At 41.7% G+C, this 24,122-nt stretch overlaps 1 protein-coding gene across 1 annotated transcript in view; it reads left to right on the top strand.

Annotated features, from left to right (window-relative positions):
* Positions 1–2,772: 2,772 nt before the first annotated feature.
* NKAIN3 (sodium/potassium transporting ATPase interacting 3) overlaps positions 2,773–24,122 on the top strand; it is a gene marked incomplete at its 3' end in the record, with an annotated part of 507,014 nt that continues 485,664 nt past the window's right edge. The window contains 1 exon segment of the mRNA XM_079901639.1: positions 2,773–3,058. Coding sequence (XP_079757765.1) covers positions 3,005–3,058 — 54 coding nt within the window. The 5' untranslated portion in view covers positions 2,773–3,004.

Genomic DNA, 24,122 nt, shown 5'->3' with positions numbered 1-24,122 from the left:
TGCTTTCCCTTCCCACCTCCAAGCCTTCGGGGGAGGAGAGGTAGTATATCACTCAGCTCTGCAAACTTGGCCTTTGCCAAGGCAAAGCTAGCATAGCCTTTGACATAATAAGCAATTACGAAGAGAAGAAAGAAGTATTTGAGGGCAGCACTGAGGAAGAAAGGAAACAAAGAAGGAAGGGAGGACGATTTTTAGTTCATGATGGAATTCAATTTAGAAAAGGAATGAGAGACCGAAGAGAAAAACAGAGGTAGTTTCACACACTTTCTAGACTTATTACTAGCACTGTGCCATCTCTGAGTCTTTCCTCTTCCTCTCTTTCAAAGCCAAATGTATTTTTCAACTGTCTTTAACTGTACAAGGAAGAAACGCCGATCTGGGTCTATCAGTAGAGAGGGCAGTGGGAAAGGGAAAGGTATAGGAGGACCCTCCTGGTTCCCTGGAATCACACCATGTGAGTGGCACTGACTCTGAAGATGGGGTAAATGCAAATTACTACGCCTGCTTCCCAGTGGGGAGCAGTTAGTGCCAGTGCAGGTGTCACTCGCATCCTAAGATTTAAAGGCACTATGGTAAACACGTACATCAAGGCGCTCTTGAGTCACATGACCTGGCTTTGAGTTCCTCTTGGTCCATTCAGTAGCCGTGGGATGCCCTGTTCCCATTTCCACATCTTTGCACTGGGGATGCTCATAGCAGCCATTTCGTAGGCTGTTCTGAGGGCTTAATAAATGAATACACATAAAATACTCAGCCTGGTGCCTGGCAAGGACGCTGCAAATTTGGTACTTCCTAAAAAATAAATAAAACGATGAAAAAAGGATACTGGGGTAAACATATGTAAATGTGGAGGGAAAGAAGGGCCATTATGTTTAGTATCATCATTCATCACAATCCCTGATCGTGAAGAGGCTGTGATCATTTCTGGACGTTGTAGGTAGACTAGTTCATGTTCTCTCCCTCTTCAGCTGCCTCCTACAGCTTTCAGAGGGGTCAGTGGCCTGGAACTTTCTGTGTTGTCCTTTTCTATATTCTAAATTATCTATTTGTCAGGGTCTATTTTTTCCTGTTGTTTTCATTCATCATGAATGGTGACGGTTATGTTTATTGTGCATAAAAGAAGCATGCCCTCATGATCTCTGATGTCTTAAAGGTTGGGTTTAAAAAAAAAAAGGAAAAAAGGCTTCTGCCTCTATTAGTCCCCTTCTCCCAGACAATGGACAGAGGTGGAATCTAACAACTCGTGTTCTTGACCCCTTCATTGACCCAGATCTTCAGACTATTCCGTGTGTCCCTACTAGCATTTCAAAGACATCATGCAACCATTTTCCTGGGAGCTCTGTTTTAAGTTATAAACCTCAGTCCTGAAGGAACGGTTTAGAAAGAGCCAGTTAATTTCAAAACAAATAAAAACCAAACTCCCGGTAATGTGTGAAGGATTGCCTTGAGCAGAGTTTCCCTGAACGGAGTGAATTTTTAAAAACACAGAGATCTCTCTCCTTTTCTCACTAACCTACCACTAAGGACCCAAGAGGGCCGCAGTGGGTTAGAACGGGGTTTCAGTGCCAAGATCCGCAGAAAACCTCTTGAGACAACTGGCCGGGAGGCTTGTTCCTGCCCTTCCAGGTACGCGAGCCCCGTGCGTTGTTCCACCAGGTACAGCAAACGTGCCCATGAAATCTGACACCGAGCCTGAAGAAACTGAATCCTCCGCAGAACTCCTCCGCTCTAATCTAGTAGGTGAGAGAGAGCAAGAGAGCCTCCTTGGGGTTCATGGAGAGTTTGTCCTGGATCTTAACCATCCGGGATTTCCAAGCCCCTTCCAAACAATTTCATTCTCTCTAGGGAGAAATCATATTTATCCTCACCCAGGAAACATTCTCCATTCCTAGAAAAAGCCACGCGTCCTCTCCTTTCACGCCTGGTGATAATCTCTACAGCATTTTAGTGGAGAAAACCTACGCCAGGTCTCGCGGCGTCCCGCTCCATCCCCGCGCTCCCGGCCGGCGCACCTCCTCGCCGCAGCATCGCCCGCCTCTCGCCCATCCAACTCGGTCAACTTTCCCCCTGAGACTCCGGCAGGGGCGCCCTCCGGACAGCCGGCCGCAGCGGCAGGGGCGACCCTGGCCCCGAGATCCGGGAGCCGCGCGCCCAGCGCCGGCCGAGCGGACGCGCCCGCGCTCACAGCCCGCCGTCTCGGAGCTCGGCCCGCGCTCCGCCGCGCTCGCCCGCCCTCGGCTTCTCGCCTCCGGGCCCGTCTCCCACGGGCACCACGCCGTCTCCACTCCCACCCTCTCCACCTCCGGGGCACCTCAGCCGAACCCGGTTCCCTCCTTCGCACCCGCCTTGACCACCTTCCCGACACCCAGCACAGCCCCCAGCGAGAAAGCCCCGCCCGGGTCTCCCCAGTTCCACCCGCTGCCGAGGGTCTCCAGCACCCGCAGTCGCCCCTGTTCACGCTCATTCATATTCATTCGCATTCTCATTCTTTCCTCCTCGTCCTCCCTCTCCAGACTCCAAACAAGACAGGCCGACCCTCCCCCCGGCACTCCCTTCCATTCATCCCTTCCCGCCACACGCACACGCACACGCACACACACGCACGCACACACGCGGCCCTCTCCACTTTTCAGACGCCCACCTCCTACACACTCCCCTCCCCTAAACAGACTTCCACCCACTCACCATCTGTAGCCTGCCTTCCGCCCCCGCCCCGCCCGCCCGGCCCGCCCCCCTCCCCAAGAAGCAGACCTGCACAGCGGGCGGCAGGGACCCCCGCCAGACGCTCGGGTCGTGCTCGCCGTCCTGACCTCTGCCCGCCCGGGAAACTAACAAAGGCGGCGCGCGAGCCCGGCCCCGAGAGCTGCGAGCGGCGGCCGCGGGGCGGTGGAGCCTGGGCCGGGCCGGGCGAGCGCCGGGCGGGGGCTGCTCAGGAGTTCGGAGGCAGCGGCGCCGGACGACGCGGACCTCTGGCGGCGCGCGCCGCTCGGACAACGCGGGCACCATGGGCTGCTGCACCGGGCGCTGTGCGCTCATCGGCCTCTGCGCGCTGCAGCTGGTGAGTTCCTGCCCCGGGACCGGCCTCGCCGGCTCCCTCCGCGGAGCCGCAGCGCCGGGCGGGCGGGCGGGCGGCCGAGCCCTGCGCTCCCGCCGGCTCCCACCCTCCCCGCCGCTCCCCTCGCACTGCCCTCCCCGCCGCGGGCACTCACCGGGTCGCCCTGCGGGAGGGCGCTGTCTCCCCGCGGCCCCGGGAACGGGGGTTCACGCGCCCCCGCCGGGCGTCGCCACGAGGTCCAGGGGCTGCTGCCCGGGCGCCGGGGGAGTGAGCGACTTCCCAGCCCCTGGGTTGGCCGGCTGGCTTTAGCACCTCCGCACTCCCGCTGAAGTTTCACAGGGGCTTGTGGGCTCTCTCTTCTCGGGATGGTTTCCAGTAACGTTGTGTAACAAGGTGCGTGGGAATGCCCAGGTCCGAGGAGACGGGGCGAGCTCCAAGTCTTAGTTAAGAGGCGGTTCTTCCCTCCTGCGGTTGAAAGGGGGTGATTGAGGAGTCTTGGATCTCCAGGAAGGAGGTCGCGCTGTGTGTTTTTAAACAGAGTGTTTCAGCCCCTGCCCTTCCAGTTTCTCTTTAGGTTTTGTAGAAATGTTGCGTGTTCAGACAGCGACAGACTGACAGCTGTCATCAGGGAGAGAAGGCGCAGTGGCTTGTCAGGAAGTGCATGGAATGGGAAGAGTGGAGATCGATAGGGCTTTCAGTGGGGAGCGAATGCTTATCTTGACATATGTCCTATTGGGACCTAGACTGGGCCTGTGGTCTATTTCATAGTCGCTTGAGGTCAAGGCCACAGACCTTACGTGTGAGACTTGTGTGTGAGAGATTAATAGACATCGCTCTTTTATTACACTTAATACAGACTCAGTAGATGCTCTGTCAAGCTTTCTTCCAAGTGTTGTTTTTTAAAGTCATAAACATTAGCTAGCATATTTTGACTAGCAAGAGGAAAAAGGTTTTCGGTGAGTTTGACCAAGTCATGTCAACCCTTGCAAGACTCATTAACTGAGGGATAAAATAATGCTCTTTATTTAATAGTTAGTCCTTGTACCCACGAATGTTTTAAAAGGCTTCACTTTTCTCCTCCGTGTTTTACTCTCCCATTAAACCTGCACTTTCGAGGTGCTCTTCATTGTTGACATAATGTGTGCATAATTTATATATTTATAGATCCGGAATCAGTGACTACTTTTCTTTAAACCTGTGGAACAGTCCCTTTTGTCCTATTGAACAATAGGATGTATTTTATAGAGTTTCCTTGAAAAATAATTTGAAAATTCACTGGAACATGAATTTTTTTCATTAAGGAGAGAAGGTCAGAGGATAATTTACACTTTGGTTATCAGAAGTGGACGTGGCTTATAAGCTGGGAAAACAATAAATATTTAGTCAACTTTGAATATGCAGAATTGTAGATGGGCACACTGGAGTGTGTAATCTATAGTAGCAGAATCCTTTCTGTTTTCTGTGGAAGTAACATGGAAGGGTTTTTGATGCAGCGGATTTATCAATGCAGTTATGATTTCCTTAGCTGAGGTTGTGATACTTGTGATGGTGATGTGTTTGGTGTTTCGTGTGTCAGCCTCGAATGCCTGCATTTTCCACATACACCTTCTCAACTGATAGAAATGCAACTTACTCTTCAAAGCTCATCTCAGAATTCCACCTTCTCTATGGAGTCTTCCTTGGTGCTCCAGGTAAAGACCAATCCCTTCTTTTCCTTTAATTGCACGGTAGGTTGCTTTTTCCTCTGTTAGAACGCATTTCATCCTCTTACATTATTTTAGTGATTTCCACATTACTAGACCGTAAGCAGCCTGAGCATAAGGATCAAACACTGTTCATCTTTGTAAACCCTGCGAGTCCTTAGGAGAGCTCGTATTAGGAGAGAAAACATACAGCTGAATGGATGACGGTAATTAACATTTGCCATCCATACCGGGTTTTTGCATGAACGTTATTTTATGTTACCCCTAAAATTATTCTCTGAGGAAGGCACCCATTTCACAAGCTTGCAGATGAGGCAGCTGATGCTTGTAGAGTTAAACACCTTCTTCAGATCAATAGGTTTTGGATGGTAGAGACAGCCGCGTGATGGTAAACGCTTAATAATTGGATCTCGGACAAAACAAAACATATATGTATATTTTAGGTTGTTACATAATACATTATAAATCTTACATATATATAAGGATGTGTAGCAGTCACTTTGACAAATAATAATAATAAAACACGCAGTACTCTTTATTGTAAATTCTACATAACCGATTAATTCTGGCAGGATCTCTTTAGTTTGATGAACTTGATGGACTCTTGGTTCTGTAGTTCTGACATAAATGCTGGTTAATATTTTTATTTCCTTTGAGGAGGAATAGGAAAGTGAAACCAGGAAGTTGGTATTGTGACTTCACTCCATCGATGACGTGATATTGGTTTGAACCCAGGTGGAATTCTAGACTGCCCCTCCCCCCCATAGCCCGAGGCCAAGGAGGGGCAGAAGAGGCAGGCAACTCCTGATTGGTAGGCGGCAGGTTTAATTTGCAAGAGAATTTACAACACTTGTCTTGGAAGGGCTGCAAGCTGAGTTGCTCTCCGCCCCCACCCACAGCAGCCAGAATCTTCAGTTTATTTAGAGGCCTTTTTGGGTTCAGTCATGTCTACCGTCCAGATGGTCTCAACAACACATTGCTCTGTACAGGCTGCATCCTTGAAACAAGCCCGACTGAGGGAATGGTGGGCAGGACATATATTCGAAGACTGGGAGGGAGTGGGGAGCCTCTCATTGCCCGGGTCCAGCTCGAGGGTCAACTGGAGGTCAGGTCCTCTCCATGACCTCCTCCAACATATGAGCAGATTCTTTGCGGAATTGGGTAATAGTTTTCAAGTACTGGAAAATTATTTCCTCAATTGTTTTTTTTTTTTAGTTTAACTATAGGTGATTTACAGTACTGTGCTAGCTTCAGGTGTACAGCTTCAGATTCTTTTCCATTATAGGTTATTACAAGGTATTGAATATAGTTCCCTGTGCTGTACAGTAAATCCTTGCTGTTTATCTATTTTATATATAGTAGTGTGTATCTGTTCATCCCAAACTCCTCTAATTTATCCCTCCTCCTCCCCCGCCCCCTTTGGTAACCATAAGTTTGTTTTCTATGTCTGTCTGTTTCTGTTTTGTAAATAAGTTGATTTGTATTATTTTTTTAGATTCTACGTATAAGTGATATCATATAATATTTGTCTGACTGACTTCACTTAGTGTGACGATCTCTAGGTCCATCCGTGTTGCTGCAAATGGCAATATTTTCTTCTTTTTTATGGCTGAGTAATATTCCATTGTATATATGGACCACATCTTCTTTACCCATTCATCTGTTGATGGACACTTGGGATGCTTCCATGTCTTGGCTATTGTAAATAGGACTGCTGTGAACATTGGGGTGCGTGTATCTTTTCGAATTAGAGTTTTCATTTTTTCTGGATATATGCCCACCAATGGGATTGATGGATCATATGGTAAATCTATTATTATTTTTTTAAGGAACCTCCATACTGTTCTCCATAGCGGCTGTACCAATTTACATTCCCACCAACAGTGTAGCAGGATCCCTTTTCTCCACACCCTTTCCAGCTTTTATTATTTGTAGACTTTTTGATGATGGCCTTTCTGAACCATGTGAGGTGATACTTTGTTGTGGTTTTGATTTGCATTTCTCTGATAATTAGCGATGTAGAGCAGCTTTTCATGTGCCTATTGGCCATCTATATGTCTTCTTTAGAAAAATGTCTATTTAGGTCTTCTGTCCATTTTTTGGGGTTGCCTCAATTCTTTTGTGCTATTGGCAATATAATGACATGACACATTTTAGGTTGAATACACATTACTAGAAAAAAGTTTTCCATCACTTTTTTAAGTCTAGACGATCAACAAAACAATGTTACACCCTGATTTTTAGCATTTGCCAATTTCTTTGGTGTAAGTACTCCCACCTTGGCCAGTTTGAACTACAACATTACATAGCATTTCCATCATACAGATAAAATAAGCATAAATAACCTCAGAAGCATAGAAAAAGGAAGACAGTAAAATAATGAGGAAAGGATGTGTTTTAAATATTTAGTTTCTCTGTTTTTAATACAATTTAAAGTTTTTATTATTTATTTTAAAATAATGATTGTGTTTTACAACTGGCTCATAAAATCCTAAAGGTCTAACTTTCTGATCTGCTGTAAGCCTCCTCCAGCATGCCACTGGGTAGGACTCCCAGATCTCTTGTTGTTTCCACTGAAACCAGCTGTTATTATTTTCCCTTTCGTGTTTTTTTCTGCTCTCACCAACTGTTGGAAGATGGGGGTTATGAAGCAACAAATAAGTGCGGGTGTTGAGGGCGCATGGTATTCGGAGGACACATTTGCTGAAGAGAATCTACGTGCTGATGACTGAGTCACTGTGCGGACCATTAAAAGATGGTCCATTAATTCCTTCTTAAAGTTAAAGAAACAAATGAAAGGTTTTTATCATCTCATTCACACTTCATCCGACCTCCCTCCTCCCCAGATTGGGGATATCATTAGGGAGAATTTACCATTTTGAGGCTAGTGTATTTGGATGCTCTTTGGTTTGCAAAATCTCACTGTTCTTTCTACTTCCTTCACTGCACCGCTCTGGCCACCTCCCATGTTACTGTGCTTCTACCCTCGAGCACATTTGTGTGTTTGCCTCAGATGCCACATTCACGTTCTTAATTCTGCTAAATGAGCTTGGAGAGAATGTGAAAAGCATGAGCGCACGCCTGTAGAAAACTGTGCAAAGTAAATCTTTTCTGAAAAAGCAGTTCATCACCAGGTAACAGATTCATCAAGTCATCCAAGAACTTTAGACACATTTTTGTGAGGCTACTTTTGATTTTTCTTGTTTCAGAAGAATGTGTATTCTATTATTATATACGTGTGAAACACTTGATCGTATGCTTTTATTAAATTGTTTTTGGTTGCCACATTTAAATGAGTCTTAACGGCATGTTTTTCAGTCTAAAATTTCTTCCACGTGCATTTCTGAGCCACTTTCTCAGAATGGCCTCAGTGAAATGTTGAACTTAGCTTGGCAGGGGTTGCCCCCACAGAGCTTCAGATGTCTTCTCAACATCACAGGGGCAACTTTGTCCCCGGATATGGTTATTACCAGGGGAGATTCATTGCACCTTGCATCACTTTATGGACAGGTTACCACCATATTCCTATGAGGCCTAAAAATCCCAAACTCTTACTTTACATATCCACAGTAACAGAAATCTTTAGAGGATTTGTAGAAAGCAAGCAGCTCTTAACACCTAGATGGACTCTGTTTTTATTTTAAAGAACATCCTGTCAAATGAAATAAAACCAGTAATTTTTTTCTCCCGGTGAAAATCAGTTAACTGTCTCTCCACTTCACATTCAAACCGTCTTGTGATCACCTGTGACACTACGATGCGGAGATAAAATGTGTTGAGAGGGGTCTGAATGATGGTGGTGTAGTTGTGGTAACATGTTTTTAAGCAAAGTTTTATGAAGGGTACCCCTCACTTATAGGTATCTGGCGGTAGCTGCAGATACATTTATTTTACTATGTAGATGTACTGATGCTTTTGTTTTAAGATGTTTTTAATTTTAATAGCTTTTTCTCTTCTCCTGAAAAATATAATTTGTAATCATTTAGTTTCTATTCTTTTTCTATATTTAAATACTCTGGTTCATCTTATGAAACTTAGAAAAAGAGAAATTAAAATTTCGGCTAATAATGAGCCTTTAGTTATGACGTGATTGGTGTTGAAACCATTACAATATTCTGCATGAGCCAATTTTCTACAAATCCATTTACAGCTCTCTTGTTATTTAAGTGTACAGAGTATTGGATTTGCTTAAGAAATGTTATATTCTTATAGTCTTATGGGTTGAATTGTGTTCCCCCCAAATTCTTGTGTTGAAGTCCTAAGCCCCAATAACTCAGAACCTGACCTTCTGTGGAAAAAGGACAATTGCAGGTGTAATTAGTTGAGTATCCTTATATAAAAGGGAAATGTGGACACAGGCATGCACACGTGAAGAATGCCATGTGACAGGAAGAACAGGTGATACTTGTGCAAGCCCAGAAAAGCCAGAGGTTGCCAGCGAACCACCAGAAGCTGGGCGAGAGGAATGGAACAGGTTCTCTCTCAAAGCCCTCAGAAGGAAACAACCTTGCCAACACCTTCATGTTAAACTTCTAGCCTCCAGAACTGTAATACAATAGAATTTCTGTGTTTTAAGCCACTCAGTCTGTGCTCCTTGTTTACAGCAGCCCTTAGCAAACTTTCTTTGTGTTTATCTCTTTGTGTCCATGCTGTTTCTTTTACTGGATTTCAAGTCCACAAATGGCAGAGACTGATTTACTCACAGAATTTTACACTACACCCTGCAGAGGGTAAGCACTCAGTAAATACTTGGAGAATAAATTCATGCATAAATGAATAGCTAAACTTCATTGAGTTTTTTTTTTTTTTTCCCCTGTGCCGGGCATTGCTGTAGATACTTTTGAAATCATGTAGTTCTCACAACCATTCATTTTGGAGATTTAGAAATTGAGGTAGAGAGTTTCAGTGACATGCCCAAGACTGTCCAGCTGGTAGACTGGAACCGGGGTTCAGATTTGAATCTGCACTCGCTCTACTGTGTTCTTTGCTTCCTGGACTTGAAATAATCGACACCATTCAACCATTATTCATAGAGTCCCAAGCACTGGGTATACAGGTGTGAGCTATTCAGATGTAGGCCTGCTCTTTTGGAGTTTGTATCTGAGGGCAGCAGGGCTGCCAATAACTCTGTAAACAAAGATTACCTAATTACAAGTATGAAGTACCATGAAGGAGATGAAAGTGTAATATACACAGAGAAGTAGGGCGGGGTCGTCTTCGCTGGGGTGCTCAGGAAGACTTCTCAGTCCTGCAGAGGGAGGGGAACCATTCTAAGGAGAGGAAACCAAATGTGCAAAGCCTCCAGTTCTGAAGGAGCCTTGAACGTTTCTAGATGTGACCGGAGTCTGGTGTGGCGAGGGCACAGCATGAGATGGGGTGCACGCGGTGAGATGGCATTGGACACCTGCGGTGGCACCGGACTTCATTCAAAGAGCAATGGGGATCCACTGGAGCATCTTAAACAGAGTCCTGGCGTCCAGTGCCTTGTGTTTCAAAACACTCTCATTGCTGAGTAGAGAATAGACTAGAGAGAAACAAGAGAAGAAACGGCAGCCGGGATCTTCTTCTGTTATTCTGAGCAAGGGAGAATTTGAATCAGACACATGCGGGAATTCGAATCAGGACAGATGGGGGAAGGGATGGACTTGGGACATGATTTAGGAGTAAAAGCCTAGGACTTGCTGAGGGGTCAACCCGCACGTTTTGTGTAACAGACTTGAATTGAAGTGCTTTTTACTGAAAGTGGGAAAATTTGGTGTTGTGGGTGTGAAGGTGGAGCCAGGAGTGTTTGGAGACACAAGGGTTCTGTTTGAGACACTTTAAGATTCTGACACCTAAGGCCAAGTAGCTGTCAGGTATCTGAGCTTGAAACTCAGAGGACAACTTTGGACCAAATATTCAGACTTGGGCACCATGTCCAATACTGGTATTTAAAGCCTTGGAGGAGATCAGTCAAGAGAGAGAGCATACAGGGAGATCAGCTCGGTGCTTTGTGACCACCTAGAGGGGTGGGATAGGGAGGGTGGGAGGAAGACGCAAGAGGGAGGAGATATGGGGACATATGTACATGTGTAGCTGATTCACTTTGTTATACAGCAGAAACTAACACAACATTGTAAAGCAGTAATACTCCAGTAAAGATGTTAAAAAAAAAAAAAAGAATAAGAGAGAGAGCATAAAAATAGATGAGAACAGGGTGGAAACCAGGACTCAAAGCGGTAAAACTGAGAAAATGGAAATGCACAAAGTTCACTGAAATGGGAGTATTTATATATACTTGTGTTATTTTATTCTTTTTTTTTTTTTTTTGCGGTACGCGGGCCTCTCACTGCTGTGGCCTCTCCCGCCGCAGAGCACAGGCTCCGGACGCGCAGGCTCAGCGGCCATGGCTCACGGGCCCAGCCGCTCCGCGGCATGTGGGATCTTCCCGGACCGGGGCACGAACCTGTGTCCCCTGCATTGGCAGGAGGACTCTCAACCACTGCGCCACCAGGGAAGCCCGTGTTATTTTATTCTTCGTAAAATATCAAGTGCTATTGATTTTTTTAAAAAACGGTCCCTAGTTTTAATAAAATCATTTTCATTCTGGTCACTTCCATGTGGATTTTTGTTTTGCCTAGTTTGTTTTCCCTCTAAGAGGATAATCCTGATCATAAGGTGTTGAAAAATAAATTGCTTTCTCTCCCCAGAACTTCGATAGGACTTTCTATTTTAAAAAATGAGCTGCTCTGTCCATATTTTTTCACCTTTCTCTCACCAATTTTACAACGTATACTTTAGGTCTCCGGGAAACATTTGAACAGTTATCCAGATTATATAAAGGAAGAATTTCAAATGTAAGCCTAAGAAATTTTGAGTTAATATTACTTAAGATTTTGGCATTAGAGACATATTAATATAAACTTTGCAGTTTCTTTGCAAACGTTTGTATATGTGAGCAGAAAATAAAGCAGATATATTTGTGTATATTTTGACAGTTTTCCTAAGCGTATGTTTTCATCAGGTGAAGTACATTTTGCATCAAAGGCAGGATTTCAAGTGCTTAACAAAAATTACTCATTAAAGATAAAAATCAGAACAGAAAACAGCAAATTTGAGGGCTTTCACCACAAGATGCCAAACCACAGAAGCATCTACCTTCCCTTCTTCCCAAGGTCCCAGCGAATGAAGCCCCAATAGTGCTGGGAAGAAAAATGGAACAAACAGATGACCAGCCCAATGGAGGGACCTGGGAAGATAAGAAGCAGAGCGTATTTGATCAGAGCATTAATATAAGCTGTGTGTGGCACCCAGGTGTGGTGTGTTAGGCAGAGATCCAACACTTGATCCGCTTGCTGGGAGGGGCACCCTGGCACGGGACTGGAGACTTGGGTGCCTTGTAGTGTTGCATTTTGAAAGTTAGGTGTCTAGTATCATTGTGGAGATACTATGGAATAGGAGAATAAATGTTATCAGTCATTCTGAAGGTGAGGCTGATTCATAGGCAAGTTAACATTTATAGTAATTTAGACAAAAAATGAGAAGGTTAAAAAGAAAACCACAAATGATTATCTTTTTAATTGCTTGTTTTGATTTTCTTGTAAAACTTACGTTACACTGCAAAGAAATTTTAACATTAATTTTGGAAAAAGATTTTTCAAACAATTTTGAAGACATTTCGAATGTCAATTTTAGGGAGACTATTTGACAAATACTTGATAAGGTTAAGCGGACCTTCTTTCTTAGGTGCATCAAAAATTCATGCTTTTAGTCCCCATTAACACTAATTGATGTTAATGTGTGTGAATCTTCATGCATTTACAACAGAATGAAACATTAGGCTAAAAGATGACACTTTGTCTGTCAATGATCGGTATTCAAAATGCCAGTTAAATGGTAGAACAAGCAAATAGCACAAACTATCTGATTTACATTTTTAATTTGATATATTTGGCAGATACTAAAATAAAATAGGCGATAGGCCCTAAATATCCTTTAATGGAACATTCCTTTTTTATTATTAATTTTTATTGGAGTATAGTTGCTTTACAATGTTGTATTAGTTTCTGCTGTACAGCAAAGTGAATCAGTTACACATATACATATATCCACTCTTTTTTAGATTCTACATAGGTCTAGGTAGAGGATTGGAGAATAGATATTTTAAGATGGGCATAGTAAAAAAAAAAATCTGGGGAAATCCTTGAGTCTTGCTTAGTCACGGAGTTAGGGAAGGTGAAATCCTTGAACTAGCAGATTGCTATTCTGTTGGACTCTTGTAAGAGCATCCCCAGTTCCTAGATTTGGAGGAGAAGCATCTGTCTATTGGGACGGGAGATGAGGCTGAAGGCCGCTGGGCAGCCGGGCTGGGGGCAAGGGCTCTGATTGCAAGAATTAGATGGTCCTTTGTTAAATGAAGGGAGGGCAAGATCGTGCCAATGTTAACGATCTTGTTCTGTTTTTCTAGGTTTCTTTCTTTTTTTTTTTTTTCTTTTCTGCCTAGAGGACCACTCCTTAGAATGGCTTTGCTGATTAATTATATTCCTGAATCATTAAGTAGGATTAAATGTTTGAGTTTCTTCTCTCCACTCTGTCCACAGGTACTCGTGTTAAGAATGGTTTCATACAGAGGCCTAGCTCCTTTATTAACAAGCGGTATTGGAATAGGTTTGTAGCAGTCAGATTCTCGTAAGAGATGAGAGCTCAATGGATGTGATGATAAGTCATAAATATATTTCTGACAGTTTCTCTCTATTGCAGTCATTAGAGACCGTGGTTATACTTTGGTATTGATTCACGTGTAGTATAATAAGTGCTTGCATGTGGGAAGCGCCAGGCTACAGAGGTTGATTGGTTAAATCTGTTAATTAAAGTACAAAGTGGAATGCTCTGCTCTCCAGTTGCGTTTCCTGTACTGATAACTAGCTGTGACGGATCATAATTAAGATAATGGGAAATACAAAATTCTCGTTAATGGTGACTCGTTATCAATTTGTATTTAAAATACAAATTCTTGATGAGGGAGCTCTTTCAAATGATAATTTATGAAACGTATCATATCTTAGATTTGAGAGGTCTTTAAGAAATGATCTAGACCCGTCTTTAGCACTACAGCAGGTCAAAGCATGAATCTTCAATACCGAAGACCCTGCTGTCGATTCTTAAATATCTCCGAGAATGGACACTTTCACCAGTAGCCAAGTCCTCCTTATATTTTAATTGAATTTCTTGTGCTTCGATTTCTGTTCTCTCTTCTGTACATTTGCCTTTTATCTGCAGATGAAGGCAGTGATGTACTAGGGCCAGCTCGTACCAACCGGGGAGAATTTACTGCTATGTTTCCAGAAATTCTGTGAGCCGCATGTTAAATACAGCCTTTATTAAGCATTCGTTACATACATTTTAAATTATATTAAAATCCAAAGTAATAAATATCCCAGTCTCAGCCCTTCCTAGTTATTTTCACTGCATTGCACTGTTATTGGTGCTCCAGGGGTGATTTTTACATCTATGGTGTCTGTGGGGTAGAAATTCTATGTAACAGTACGCTGCTCAGCATCGCCTTCCAACTCTGCATCCAGTGGCATCATATTGGTAGCTAAAAATCTATCATGGTGGAAGTGTTCATGTCATAAAGATACGCAAACTCCAGTCAGGCCTTCCTCTCGCTCCTCAGAGCGAGTCACTCGTGATTTACCAGCCGCCACTGGGGTGGGCCTTTCATCAGAAGAAAGCAGGTTTTCTTCCTTGGACATACAGGAGCCGATTTATAAAGCCCTTAATGTAACTAATTAATGCGTGAATAGAAAGTGTATTTCCTAACCTAAATGTTTTATTTATTGCTTTTGAGTGCATCTGCAAAATTGTATAAACATAATGGAGAAGTTTTTATTTTCAAAAATTCCAGTATTAACTCCCTTTGTATAATAGCTTTCGGACCTCCCTAAACATTGGAGTTGATAACTGATTTGTGACTAAATGATCCAGAGTTGATCATCGTTTCACTTCTAGGTGACTGACTAGACTCTAGAATCCCACACTGAGAGGAAAGTCCTTTCTGCCTAATGGGTGTTGCTTGATTCCTGTGAGGGAAGAAGGACTTAGGCCCAGGCCCAGCTGCCCCACTTGCCTACTTGTTGGTCCTCAAAGCTCCTTCCACGGGGATGTCAAGTAATCAGTGGCAGGAAGACCAACATACCCTCTTACACCATGTCTGGTTCTTCCAGGCTTGGCATGAGCTTCAGTTTTTCCATTGTCCCCACATTGAAATATTGAATGTTCAGTCTTGCAGGAGGCTGTGAGAAGATGATTTATTTGAGAGCACACTAAAAGATATTTGGCTCATAAAATTTATTTTCTGAATTTTAAAAAGTTCCCTTGTTACAATATGGAATAAAATCCTATTGCCCCCTCAGTTCCCTTGTTTCATTCTTCCAGATATTAATATTTTTCCTAATTACAGATGAGAAAACTGAAATGTGGAGACATTATGCTGTGTATTGAAATCATGTTAGGATATGGCTTAAGCCATCAGAAATGTAGAAAAGTGGATAACAAATTTTTGCGTGTGTTATCTTAAGACCGGATTAAAAGAGAGAGTTGTTTCTCTGGGCTCAGGCCAAACCTGTTGGAAAGAGTAGTTATTTAAGCAGGTGGTTTCTTTATATATAAAATGTGATTTTAAACTACGATCCAAGTGACTTAAGTAATAAGAAGTGGCAATGTAACTCTTTGAAGCAGCCTTCTTTATTCTTCCATTTCTGTTTGTAGAAGGTAGCTTTCCTCATGATGGATATGTATTTTTAGAGTCTCTCAGGAGGCACCCCAATTTATCCTGCAACAAAAGAATGAAAGGTAAGGTTTATGCAGACCAAATATTCTACAGTTGGTGCATGCTCTACTTTCTTCAACAGATGAACCACTTCTGACAATGCTTTCACTGTCCAGATAGAATCTTCTGATACCATCGGACCTCAACTAACAACTGTCCTCTCTCTCTCCATAAGACTTGAAGCCATGAATCCTTTTTGCTCTCTGATGGGAAACTCTTCCCTGGCCTGGGGGTGTGTGATTGTCAAAGATCTAAATACTGCATCATTGACTGAGTGTCTTGAATGCAGGGCCAATGAGGGGAGAGCACTAGATGAAGCCACTGAACCATTAGGAAGCCTGTGAAGGTTCCCTTACAGCCTTTTCATCTAAAACAGAACTGTGCTTGGCAATACAGACGGAGTTGTCCTCAGGGATCTGTCCTTCGCACGCGGGGTTCTGTTGAAGCGTTTCACAAGAAGGAGACAACGCTTTGTAACGTTTCACAGACTACATCATACAGAGGAGCACTGGTCATCTATTATTAATATGTTAGTTTGACTAGTCCTAAAGTGTCTTTGTACATACTTTTTTACTCCTTCACCACGGATGATACTTTTATTGGAGGGCAGAGGTTTTGGGGAATTTAAGATATAAATAATAGCTCGATTTTCTTTCAAGACAACACAAGTACAAAATATTGATTTTCTTAGTATATTTTTCTTTATTAATGACAAAGTAGTTTGGTAGTTAAAAAGAGGCATGGATTCGAATTCAAGATGCTTTACCTTTGTCCCATTATATTGAAGAAATAATATTATTTGCATATTTTAGAGGACTGTACCTAAGCTGAAGAGATAATTATATTTAAACATTTTCAGACATCTAAAGTTTATATTTCTTATATTTTTAGTCACTATAAAATTTAATTTGATTTTGCAATGTTGATTACTAATACCAATGAAAGGTTTAAAATGCCCTTTGGAGAATGGTAGTTAAAAGCTCTTTTTTATGAATAGAAATACACTTCTTTAGTCAATATGTATTTTCCATTGTATTTAATTGGGAGGTAATCTGAAATTTAGATTTGGGTCCTACTTCACCTGCAATACCTATGTGCTTTCCGTGACCCAAAGTGAAAGGCAAAGCAACAGAGAACCCTTATCCCACAGGCATCACAATTACTGGTTAGCTGCGGTGTAGCCGCGATTTTCTCCAAGGTGCTCAAATGAGTACAGGAGGCTCACCTTATGGGGGGGCGGGTCACAACCGGATGCAGGATTAGTGCTATAAGGACAACATTTAATGTGATATAACTGAACTCAAGATAGCAGCAGAAAGTTAGATGACATTAGAGATAGGTTGTCCAGACTGAAGTACGTGTGAGTGGAAAGATAGCGCAGCAAATCATGGCAATTTCATAAGCTTTATCTCTAAGCCTGAGGAATAAAATCCTTAGACATTTCTGGGAGTTCCTGGTATTTGAACTTATTTTTTTTCTATCACATTCCAGTATAGGGGAAATGGTGTTTTTGACAGGATTAAACTACACACTCCTGTATAAACTCCATTATGTGCAATAATAACAATTTGCAAGAAAGTCCTGGAGATAAAGATGTGAACAGTAATAAACGACAGACAGAAGACGAATCCGCAGTGCAATATTCTTTGAGCAGTGAATACTGAAATGCGTAAATGTAAGCATGATATGTAGCAATCCCGTCTTGTCAGCTTTGATCAGATATGTTTAAGCCAAAGGATGTGATAGTTTCATATTTCTCAGTGAAATATTTTGAGAAATGTACAGTCCAGCTTAAAGGGAATGCTGATTTGGAAATAATTCAGAAGGAAAAATGAAGGAATTTGGACTGTTTAGCCTAATGGTAGGTTATTAGCATCACAAGGAACTGTTCCAGAATGTTGAACGGAAAGTCCCCTCCTCCCCCCAACCTCCTCCTGCTTCAGTCTGTGTTTCCTTCCTCCCTGGAATCACTGTCCTACTCTGCCTATTCTGACCCACCTCAGTTACTGAGCCAGTGTTGACAGTTAGAATAGTACGTATATCATCTTCAGCTCTTCAGTTCGTTGCCATTAAGTCTTTAAATCACATACATAAAACTCTTCTCAGAAGCACAAAGAATGAAAGATAATAATACAGCAAGATGACTGATTAGAGAAACTTGGACACCTTAGAAGAGTTGTTCCTCGTTCGTCCTTATCCACTTGATTCTCAAGCTTTCTTGGTGCTTCCCAAGATCTGACAACTGCTAACTCGTGCTTCTAGCCTATATAATTGCACGGGGCCTGTCCATATAATAAGACGCAGTTGATGTTAACTTACACCATATTTAGTTACATCTGTTACTTGTGCTTCCTGCATCAGTCTCTTACTACAGAGAAAGATGCAGACAGTGAGGCTGACATACCGACTTGCATCCCGGAGACCCTCCCTCTGCAGACCCCAGCTGCAGCTCTATCTGTTCAGCTGTCAGTTGTGACGGTAAAATTACAACTTACTGGTGTCTGTGCCGCTGCTCCTGTGACCACCATCTGCCTGTGTCATGCCGTGAATTCTCTCCTCAGTTGTATTTTTGTGAGTGTGACATGCTCACGGAGGCTCTCAGAGGCCACCTGGAGCAGTGTTTTATGATCTGGCCTTTCCCACCCATGTAGCTGAGAAAGGAGCCGTGTGAAATTTCCAAAACGGCCACTTCCTTGACGTGTGAGAAAGGTGCTGTCAGAAGCTTGCACCTCATGGCAGCAAACAGTGGATAAAACAGGTGCATAAAAGGTGCTATTACAGAAAATGAGTTTGACATTAATTTAGGTGTGCAAGTGATCAATTCTTAACTGCCTACTTCCCAAATCATTGTTTACAGTTACTACCTGGAGCTTGAGAGTAGCTGCGTGTTTCTTTCTACCACTCCATTCGCTTTTCTCTCCATAGTAAAACCATGGCGGTGACTATATAATTATTCTCTTCTACCAAGTGGCAGGCGTGATCAAATTCTGTAAACACTTTTGTCTGAACAAGATGTGTTATGAAGTTTCCTGGAAGAAGATTTTGGAAATTGTTTCTATGATGATTTAAGGAATAGAATAGATTGGTGCTGCTTTTGTCTGAAAGGATAGATTCAGCCTGTATTAGTCAGTGTTCTCCAGAGAAGTAGAACCACGATGATATGTAGACGTATATCCTATTATATGTGTATATGAGGAGATTTATTATAGGAATTGATTTATGTGATCATGGAGGCTGAGAAGTCCCCGCCTGCTGTCTGCAAGCTGGAAAACCAGGAGGGCTGATGTCCACGGGCGGGAGAAGATAGATGTTCCAGCTCAGACGGTGAGAGCAGATTCTCCCTCCCTCAGCCCTTTTGTGCTGTTCAGGTCAACCACAGATTGGATGGTGCCCACCAGCATTCCTGAGGGCGAGCTTCTTTAGTCAGTCAGCTGATCCAGATGCCGATCTCTTGTTAGAGACACCCTCTTGGGCATGCCTAGAAATAAGGCTTTTTTCCAGTTTTACTGAGGATTAAATGACATACGTTACTGTCTAAGTTTAAGGTGTACAGCCTGGTGGTTTAATTGACATATATTGTGAAGCGATTGTAGCAGAAGGTTCAGCTAAATAGTCATCAGGTCATATAGATACAACATAAAGAAAAGAAAAAAAGAAAAGGAAAAAGATGTTCTTCTTGTGATGGGAACTCTTAGGATTGACTGTCTAAACAACTTTCCTGTATATCATACAGCGGTGTTCACTGTAGCCATCATGTTGTACTTTACACCCCTAGTACTTATCTGCCTTATAACTGGAAGTTTGCCTTTTGACCACCTTCCTCCGACCCCCCTCAACCCTCCTCCACCTCTGGTAATCCCACATTTGACCTCTTTTTCTATCAGTTTGTTCGTTTTTTAGATTCCACACATAAGTGAGATCATACAGTATGTCTTTCTCTGTCTGACTTGTTTCACTTAACATAATACCCTCCAGGTCTGTCCATGTTGTTGCCAATGGTAAGATTTCCTCATTTCTTATGGATGGAATATGTGTGTGTATATATATTAAAAAAACATGTAATATTATTATATGTAATATGTATTATATAATATATAGAGTATATTTTGTGAGATATCTATAAAAACTTCTTTATTCATTCATCATTCATCCATCAGTGGACCCTTGGGTTGTTTCCATGTCTTAGCTATTGTTAATAATGCTGCTGTGAACATTGTGAACATGGGGGTGCAGATATCCTTTTGAGTTTATGTTTTTGTTTCCTTTTAGATATATTCCCAGAAGTAGAATTGCTGGATCATGTGGTAGTTCTATTTTTAATTTTGGGGGGTACCACCATATTGTTTTCCATAGTGGCTATACTAGTTTACGATCCCACCAACAGTGCGTGACGGTTCCTTTTTCTCCACATCCATACCAGTGTTTGTTATCTCTTGTCTTTTTGATGATGACCATTTTAACAGGTGTGAGGTGATATCTCAGTGTGGTTTTAATTTGCATTTCCCTAATGACTAGTGATGTTGAGCATCTGTTGGCCTTTTGTATATCTTCTTTGGAAAAATGTCTATTCAAGTCCTTAGCTTATTTTTTAATTGGGTTAGTTGGGTTTTTTTTTTGTTGTTTTTGGCTGTTGAAGTGTATGTGTTTTTTTAATATGTTTTGGATATTCATTCCTTATCAGATATATGGTTTGTAAAATTTTTTTCCATTTCGTAGATTGTCTTTTCACTTTGTTGATATTTCTTTTGCTGTGCAGAAGCTTTTTATTGATAGTTTGATACAGCTGCACTTGATTATTTTTGATTTTTTTGCTTGTGCTTTAGATGTTATAACCAAAAAGTCATTGCCAAGACCCATTTCAAGGAGTTTCATGGTTTCAGGTCTTACATTTAAGTCTTTAATGGATTTGGAGTTAATTTTTGTGAATGCTGTAAGATAGGAGTCAAGTTTTATTCTTTTACATGTAAATATCTAGTTTTCCCAGCACCATTTATTGAAGAGATTGTATTTTCTCCATTGAGTATTCTTGGCTCCGTTGTCAAATATGAGTTGACTCTATATGCCTGTGTTTACTTCTGGGCTCTTCATTTTGTTGCGTTGATTCGTTTGTCTGGTATTATGCTTGTACCATACAGTTTTGTTTACTGTAGCTATATAGTATAGCTTGAAATCAGGAAGTGTAATGCCTCCTGCTTTGTTCTTCCTTAGGATTTCTTTGACTATTCAAGGTCTTTTGTGGTTCCATATAAATTTTAGGAGTTTTTTTTTTCTATGCCTGTAGAAAATGCCTTTGGAATCTTGATAGGGATTGTATTGAATCTATACATGGCTTTGGTAGTATTGACATTTGAAGAATATTAATTCTTCCAATCCATGAATGTGGGATGTCTTTCCGTTTATTTGTGTCTTCTTTGATTTTTTTGAAAAATTTGTAGTTTTCAGAGTAGAGGTCTTTCACCTACTTGGTTAAATTTATTCCCAAGTATTTTATTATCTTTGATACTATTGTAAATGCTTTCTTTCTTTTTCACAAAATCCATTGTTAGTGTATAGAAATAGTATGGATTTTTGCATGTTAATTTTGTATCTTGCAACTTTAGTGAATTCATTGATTAGATCTAACAGTTTTTTAGTTGAGTCTTTAAGATTTTTTCTATATAAGATTATGTCATCTGCAAATAGAGACCATTTTACTTCTTCTTTTTCAATTCTCAGCCTTTTATTTCTTTTTCTTGTCTGATTGCACAGCTAGGACTTCCAATACTGTGATGAATAGGAGCAGTGAGAGGGGGCACCCTGTTTTGTTCCTGATTTTACAGGAAAAGCTTTCAATTTTTCATGATTGAGTATGATGTTAGCTGTGGGCTTGTTATATATGGCCTTTATTGTGTTGAGATATGTTCCTTCTGCGCCTTATTTTGTTAAGAGTTTTTTTTTTTTTTATCCTGAATGGATGTTGAATTTTGTCAAATCCTTTTTCTGTGTTTGCTGAGATGATTGTATGATTCTTTTCTTTTATTCCATTAATGTGGTTTATCACATTGATTTGCATATGTTGAACCATCCTTGTGTCCCAAAGATAAATCCCATTTTATCATGGTGAATGGTCCTTTTAATGTGCTGCTGAATTTGGTTTGCAAGTATTTTATTGAGCATTTTTGCATTTGTATTCATCAGGGATATTGGCATGTAGTAGAAGTAATATTTTATCAACTCTCTGGGCATCCCTTAGTATAGTCAAATGAACACATAAAATAAACCATCACACCTCAATTGTTGGAAGCAGAAAAATAAACCATGCAGCTTTCAGTAAACATTGATAGACACACAATAGGTACCTGATACTTGCAAAGCAAATATTTGTCACATTTGTTTATTTTTATAATTGTACATTTGAAGTAGTCATTTCATTTAAGTATGATGCAGAACGTTTTTAATATTTTAATCATGCCTTTGAGCCAGTTCCCTTCTCTTATTCACACTTAAACTTGTAACTCTCGAAATTAGAGTCTTTGGGAAGCTCTACATTGACTAAACTTTTCTGGTTGCATCAGGTGGCTTCAGATTTGAAGGCACGAGGAAATTTCAAACAAGTCTGAACTCAATATTGGATGATGCCCTCTCAGTTTGGCTTGAGATTTTAAGGATCTGAAACTTAGTGGGTTCAAATATGTGATGTAATTCCTGCATTTATCATTTGTGATTGCACTGAAAATAAACATCACCCCAAGGACATATTTCTCAGGATATTCCATGCCCCACAGAACTGATTTAGAATGAGTTCTTCTCTATTTGAAAGGGACCTTATTCTTTCTTTCTCTCCCTTCTCCCTCTCTCCCTTCATTCTTTGTTAACTCTTCTCTCTCTTTCATTCTGCCTTTCCTATCTTAATTTGTTTTCTACCTTCTATTAACTTTGTGTAGAGAAAAGTGAGTTTGAAAGGTTAATAATATGTTGCATAATAGCACATATTTTTCCTGAGTGCTAATTTTGAACATTATTATTCCCATTTGATAATGCTTGTAGCACTTAAAATTAATTCACTTCCACCAACATGATTATTTGTGGGGCTTTTTGGAGCCTCATCTATGGAATCACAGCAGGGAATTGTGACTAGATAGAACTGAACTAAATTTCAGAAACCATTATATTCATTCATTCATTCATTCATTCATTCACCATCCATCCATTCGTTTGTTCGTGAATTTCTGCAAGGGTATTTAGTGAGGGCTAACCATGTATCCTGCATAGTGCCAGATACTGACTCAATAGGGCACACATAGTCCTCCCTCAGTGGAGTGTGGCATGTATGATAACAAAACATAGTTTAGTCACAGTAAATGTCTGAAGCACAGAGGATTATCACATGAGTAACTGTTATAATATATGTGGGAGATTTTTTGACTAATGCTTGTGGTAGGAGTGTGGTTAATAGTAACATTACCTATCCAAACGTTTGAAATCATTTTTCTTTACTACTGTCCAAACTGTATTTATGACTATCTATGAGATGAATTGAAAAATCAACCTTGGGGCTTCCCTGGTGGCACAGTGGTTGAGAGTCCGCCTGCCGATGCAGGGGACACGGGTTTGTGCCCTGGTCCGGGAAGATCCCACATGCCGTGGAGCGGCTGGGCCCGTGAGCCATGGCCGCTGAGCCTGTGCGTCCGGAGCCTGTGCTCCGCAACAGGAGAGGCCACAAAAGTGAGAGGCCCGCGTACTGCAAAAAACAAAAAAACAAACAAAAATCAACCTTGTTCTGAGAAGTTTATAGTCTTGTGACCAAAGACAATTAAGTAAATAGATAATGTCAACGTAATGTGCTGTGATACAGAACTCAGCCCTAGAAGCTCCGGGGTCCTGAGTGGGCATCTAACCCAGCCCGAGAGGGGACTCAGGGACACTTTCTGGAACCGCGATATCGGCACAAAGTGTGAAGGATGGTGGCCTAGTGTCAACGAATTTGGATAAGGTTAACTGATATAATCATGAGTAAGTAATTTATGCTCAGTTTTATTGTAGACAAAGTAGAAGGTCAAACCACGTGGCACATTAGCAGTATCTAAAATAATGAGAACTATTAATAAAAATGGAGTTTTCTGGTGACAAAACAATCCACCTCACCTTCTTCAAGAGAGGGAATAACAAGATGTGCACATTAAAAAGCACGCCATTGCACCAGTGTGTCCCTGTCACACAGATGCTAAGGTTTGCTAAGGAGTTGCAGAGTCCCAGGAAGTGTCGCTAGGATCCTCAGAGGTGAGAAAGCAGGAAATACCAAGCAAGGGGCCCTGGACTCCAATCCTGATCTTCTGTAGGAAAGGGAGGCTCGTAGCATTTTAAGCAGAACAGTTAAGATTGTTTTATAAAACTCTAAAGTCTAAATAAGACTTATTTGGGAAAGTGTTACTGAATTGGTTGACCGGACCAGCTTTGGAGTCATCAGATTCCCACAGTCATTAAGGAAACTGATGCTGAGACTGGAACAGCACAAGCTTTATTCAACAGCCAAAGGATGGAGAAGCAGGAACCGAGTTTGCAAATGAACTTCTCA

The sequence above is a fragment of the Stenella coeruleoalba genome (genome assembly GCF_951394435.1).
Source record: "Stenella coeruleoalba genome assembly, chromosome: 17".
Taxonomy (NCBI): Eukaryota; Metazoa; Chordata; class Mammalia; order Artiodactyla; family Delphinidae; genus Stenella; species Stenella coeruleoalba.
This window is presented reverse-complemented; position numbering and strand designations above follow the sequence as displayed.